The sequence below is a fragment of the Hyaena hyaena genome, unplaced genomic scaffold (genome assembly GCF_003009895.1).
Source record: "Hyaena hyaena isolate Hyena2069 unplaced genomic scaffold, ASM300989v1 scaffold_303, whole genome shotgun sequence".
Lineage (NCBI taxonomy): Eukaryota > Metazoa > Chordata > Mammalia > Carnivora > Hyaenidae > Hyaena > Hyaena hyaena.
In genome coordinates this window covers 762,948-768,894 of record NW_024080934.1, presented here as the reverse complement: position 1 = coordinate 768,894, position 5,947 = coordinate 762,948, and the positions used below count along the sequence as shown (strand labels likewise).

Here is a 5,947-nt window from a genome sequence, read left to right as displayed (position 1 = left end):
TGTCTCACGTTCAGGTCCTTTATCCATTTTGAGTTGATTTTTGTGCATGGTGTGAGAAAATGATCTAGTTTCATTCTTCTGCATGTTGCTGTCCAGTTCTCCCAACACCATCTGTTAAAAAGGCTGTCTTTTTTCCATTGGATATTCTTTCCTGCTTTGTCAAAGATCAGTTGGCTGTATACTTTTGGGTCCACTTCTGAGTTCTCAATTCTGTTCCATTGGTCTATGGGTCTGTTTTTGGGCATCACGTATTCCTACTATTCAAACTCACAGTCCTAAATACTCTATTTTCTCAGGAAAAAGGTGCCTGAGGAGACTTTGAGTAATATAATACTGCCATCTAGCATCAAAAATTTTAAATTACATAAAAATATATTGTCTGGTTACTACTGGAGGGAAAAATGTCCTCTTATTTATGTGCAGTAATAAATTTCTACAGAAGAATGACTCAAATACAGTTAGAAAACAAATACGTATGTATAGTGTTTGATAACATATTCCTAACTAGTAAAAATGCCAAAATAATCCTAAAAACACCAACTGAAATGAAATTGGGAAGTGTAGTTTCCAATTTTGTTCTTCTTTTCAAAATTGTACTGGCCGTACTGGGTCCCTTGAATTCCCCAAAACATATTAGTGATGAAGTTTTGGGGTGATGGTGGGGTTTGGAGCTGATGGCCAAGAAAGAATTCTTGAAGGCGTCTTTGGTGCAAAAAGGTGATTTTATTAAAGCACGGGGACAGGACCCATGGGCAGAAAGAGCTGCACTGGGGTTGAGACCAGTAACTGATTATATACCCTCAGGTTGGGAGGGGGTTAGGGACAGTGTAAGTCTCTAAGGAATTTTGGAAGGAAGGTTTCCAGGACCTGGGGGGACGCTAGCTGTTGTTAGGAAAACACCGTTTATTACCCTTTAGTAAAGCCTCAGTCCTGAGACCCTTCAGATGTATATCAGGGGGCCATAAGCTTGGAGTATGATTGACAGCATATATGTTGGGGCAGTTGAGATAACGGAAGTAGATTTACAGGATCCTGCAGATTGGGATAATGTTAAGCTAAGATTCTCTTTTGCCCCCAGCAAAGGGTCATCATTGAGGCAGCTGAACTCCTAGAGACAGGTCACTCTGCCAGTTTCAAGGACTTGTCAATGGGCTGTAGTAAGAGAATTTAATTTTTCACTTGCCTTAGTTTCCCACAACACCACGGAAGCATTTAAGCCGCTTTCCTTTGTTCTTGAGTAGCCAGGAGTGTCAGAGGAATATCACACATATTCCACCCTGGGGTAGGAGTAGGGGTGTTGTTAGCCTGTAGTTTGCCCTCTGCTTGCCCCACCCTCCCTCATCATTAGGATCATCTTATCAATGTCTTTTTTTTTTAAGATTTTATTATTTTTATGTAATCTCTACACCCAATGAGGAGCTCAAACTTACAACCCTGAGATCAAAAGTCGCATGCCCGGGGCGCCTGGGTGGCTTAGTCGGTTAAGCGTCGGACTTTCGCTTAGTTCATGATCTCGCGGTTCGTGGGTTCGAGCCCTGCGTCGGGCTCTGTGCTGGCTGCCAGCTCAGAGCCTGGACCCTATTTCAGAGCCTGTATCTCCCTCTCTCTCTGCCCCTCCCCTGCTCACACACTCTCTCTCTCTCCTAGAAATAAATAAGAATATTAAAAAAAAAAAAAAAAGTCGCATGCCCTACTGACTGAGCCAGCCAGGCACCTTGTGTCAATTTCTTAAATTAAGAAAAAAAAAATGGCAACTAGAATTTGGGGAGAGATTGCATTGAATCTGCAGTCAGTTTAGGGAGTATTGCCATGTTAATATTATCTTCTGATCTGTGAACATAGATGTCTTCCCATTTATTTAAATCGTGGATTTCTTTCAACAATGTTTTATAGTTTTCAGACTTTTTCACTCCTTTTGTTAAATTTACCCCTAAGTATTTTATTGTTTTTGATGGTAACATAAATGGAATTCATAATTTCATTTTTGGATTGCTCCTTGCTAGTGTATATAAATCATTTGATTTTTGTATATTGATTTTTTTTTATTTTTTTAATGTTTATTTATTTTTGAGACAGAGGGAGACAGAGCTTGAGGCAGGGAGAGGCAGAAAGAGAGGGACACAGAATCAGAAACAGGCCCCAGGCTCTGAGTTGTCAGCACAAACCGATGCAGGGCTCGAACCCACGAACCGTTAAGATCATGACCTGAGCCGAAGTCAGATGCTCAGCCGACTGAGCCACCCAGGCGCCCCTTGATTTTTGTATATTGATCTTGTACTGTGCAACCTTGCTGAACTCGTTTACTTATTCTAATTTTTTGGTGTATTCCTTAGGACATTCTGTATACAGTATTATATAATGTACAAGTAAAGACAGTTTTACTTCTTTCTTTCCAACAGGAATGTCTTTTATTTCTTTTTCTTCCCTAATTTCCTTGGCTAGAACCTCCACTGCAATGCTGGATAGAAGTGGAAAGAGCAGACATCCTTACCTTGTTTCTCATCTCAGGGGGAAAAAACATTAGTCTCTCATCATTAAGTATTAGTTTTTTCCTAGGTACTCTTGATCAGGTTGAGGAAGTTCCCTGCTAGTCCCAGTTTGATGAATGTTTTTACCATGAGTGTTGGCAAATGCTTTTTCTGTGTCTGTTGAAATGATAATGTGGTTTTTGTCCTTTAGTCTGTTGATATGGTATGTGTCATAGAAAGAATGATGCCCCCACCCAGAGATGTCCACATCTTAATGCCCAGGACCTGAGTATGCTATGTTACATAAGGTTGCAAATGGAACTGAAGTTGCGAATTAGTTGACCTTAAAATAGATTATCCTGGAATGTCCAAGTGGGTCCAGTGTAATCATAAGAGTCTTTATAAGTAGAAGAGGGAGGCAGGAGAATCATCGAGATGGCAGCATGAGGACTGTCCAATGTTCCTTTGAAATATGGATGAATGCAAGGAATATGGTGACCTCTAGAAGCTGGAAAAGTCAAAGAGGTAAATTCCGTCCCTTGAGCCTCCAAAAAGGAATGCTGATCCATTGTAGCCCAATGAGGCTTAATTTGGAATTCTGACTATACAATAATAAATTTGTGTTGCTTTAAGCCAGTAAGGGTGTAGTAATTTATTACAGTAGTAAGAAACTAATACAGTGTATTACATGAGTTGATTTTCAGATGTTAAACCAACCTTTCATTCCTGGGATAGATCCCAGCTGATCATGGCAGATGAGCTTTTTTATATGTTGTGAGATTTAATTTGCTTGTATCTATTGTTGAGGATTTTTGAGTACATATTTATTAGAGATACGGGTTTGTAGCTTTGTGTGTGTGTGATAAGTCTTTATTTGGCTCCCACATCCGGGTAATACTGGTCTTACAGAATGAGTTGGGAAGTATTCCCCATATCTGCTACTAGTAAAGCCACTCCAGCTTTGTGAATAGTTACTATTTTCATGATACAGCTTTGTCCATCTTTTTACTTTCAACCTATTTAAAACCTGCCTTTGATCTAGATTTCCTCTATAATAAATGATATTTTTAAAATTTACATTAGAGAGAGAAAGTGAGGGGGAGAGGCAGAGGAAGAGAGAGAGAAAGAATCTTACACTGAGCGTGGAGCCTGACGCGGGGCTTGATCCCACGACCCCGAGATCATGACCTGAGCCAAAATCAAGAAGAGTTGGACACTCAAATGAACCAGCCACCCAGGAGCCCCTGATATTTTTATGACAACTGCATTTGTTCTCTTACAAGCTTTAAAAAAAAAACAGCTGCCGATGTAAACCTTTGTTTTTTGAACTATAATTCCCATTTCATATACTCTGGTTCTCTTGCTGCACTAACTCTTGGCATTTTGGCTTATTTTTGTATTGTTTATTTTTTTTAACTTTTTTTTTTTTAATTTATTTCTGAGAGAGAGAGACAGCATGAGCAGGGGAGGGTCAGAGAGAGAAGAAGTCACAGACTCTGAAACAGGCTCCAGGCTCTGAGCTAGCTGTCAGCACAGAGCCCGACGTGGGACTCAAACCCATGAACTGTGAGATCATGACCTGAGTCGAAGTCGGATGCTTAACTGACTGAGCCACCCAGGCACCCCATTTTTGTATTGTTAAAAATAAAATTTAGTGGCCATATGTTGGGCCCACTTTTTTTTCTATTGATTTGTGAAATCTGTAACTAACAACCACTAAACTAGAAACTTTCCAAGACTACTTTTGAGATCTGTTGTATATACAGCATAGGCTGTTTCTATGGAACAAGTTTGGTAAACTTATGCACAGTTTTTAAAGCAATAACATTTTATCAGTATTTTTGCTTTAATTCATATTTTTAAAAGATCTTATAAAATCAACTTTGCAAAAGAAATGTAAACCGTATTAAAACTGCTACTATACATTGTGACTAATTGAGAACCATCTAAATGTCCAATAATATAGATTGGTTAAATCATAATGAATTCATATAATAGTTACCTGTTAAAAATCATGCCGTTTAATAGTATTGTATGACGTGGACCATGTTTACCTACAGGTCAAATTGTCCTATTCTAGTAACTGCTCCTTCCCCTAACCATTTATATTGCAGCTCCCCGGGGTGCTTTACCACACCTATAGGCTTTCTTTAATCCTGCTCACTTTGCAAACAGTTGCTTCATTAAACCCTGTTCAAGCATACCACCTAAGTATGTCTATTTCCCTTCAGGACCCTGGGAAAGTTTATACACAGATTAATCGTGAAATTATACCATTACTCTCTGGTTGGTGAAATTAAGATTAAATTACAAAGAAAATAATGAATGCCCAATTTTTAAGAAGTATTACTATGACATGTGCACTGCAGCTAATAAAAGGTTACATTAACTAAATGTTTTTAGTTGTATGCATATCATCCCATTAATCTTTTAAATACCCCTGTGAGACACAATAGTTATTATGACCCCTAGTTTATACATGAGGACATATTAAATATCTCTAATTATTGTTGAGGTAATATATTGTCATTGTTTTCTTTTGTAGATCATTCACGAGAAGTCCTGGAGCAATTAGTAGGCCCAAACAAACTAAAACAAGTGACGTGGACTGTTTACTGATGCTTATTGAAGCTTATCAAAGCACTGATCTTCACACTACATTCCCAGGGAACGATGCTCTTAGAGACTGGCTTTCCAGTAATGTGGTTTTTGCTTTGAAGTTAACCAGACTCTTAAACATTTTACTAGTGCTGTTATTCTGTGTTTGTTTGAGGAGTCCTTGTTTTTGACTTGGTAAGCCTAGCATGCCCTCTTGTATTTGGGGTGGGGGTGGGGGGAGTATTGTGTTTGTTTCTTAAATAACAAAGTTTTAAGTTACCAGTTTTCCCTGGAGATATCCTTCTCCTACTTTATTTGTCATTATAAGAGAAATTTACCAATATGAATAACCATTAGAATTCTAACTAAAGTATTTCTAAAGGCATAATTACCTTCCTAGCTATTTTCTGGTCCCTTCCTTCCTGAAGTATTTAAATGCTCATTGGCCAGAAGAAAAGCTGAACATCAGACCTGTAAATCTTCCCGGAATTCAATATTTCAACAAAACCAAGAAATACAATAGTTTAATGCCATGAACCCGTGACATCATACACCTCAGCCTTTCCAGTATATAAATGTTACTGAGGCCCTTGCCCAGCCACTTACTTTTTATGGCTACTTTCCCCAAATATATGTTGTGCATCTATGAAATTTCTTCCTCAAAAACTGCATTCAGGAATGTGTAAGAATGAGTAACTACAACATATCACTATAGAGGCTGTTTCATAAAGCTCTGTTGGCTTCAATTGTGAAATAGATAGCACAGGTCTTAGTTTTCAAATGAAATGCATTGCTCTTTTATTATCACAAAGCTCTCTGAAGTATAGTGTTTAAACGACCCCCAAATTCAGAACATTCCCTATGCCATGAGCCTGTCTCAG

General features: G+C 38.5%; 1 protein-coding gene across 1 annotated transcript in view; it reads left to right on the top strand.

The window, feature by feature from the left end:
- The window catches only part of AMN1 (antagonist of mitotic exit network 1 homolog), a 57,961-nt gene extending 52,737 nt beyond the window's left edge, over positions 1-5,224 (top strand). Inside the window, exon 7 of the mRNA XM_039247683.1 lies at positions 5,014-5,224. Within this exon, the coding sequence (XP_039103614.1) occupies positions 5,014-5,087 (74 nt within the window). The 3' untranslated portion in view covers positions 5,088-5,224. The remainder of the gene's footprint in view (positions 1-5,013) is intronic.
- Positions 5,225-5,947: the final 723 nt, after the last annotated feature.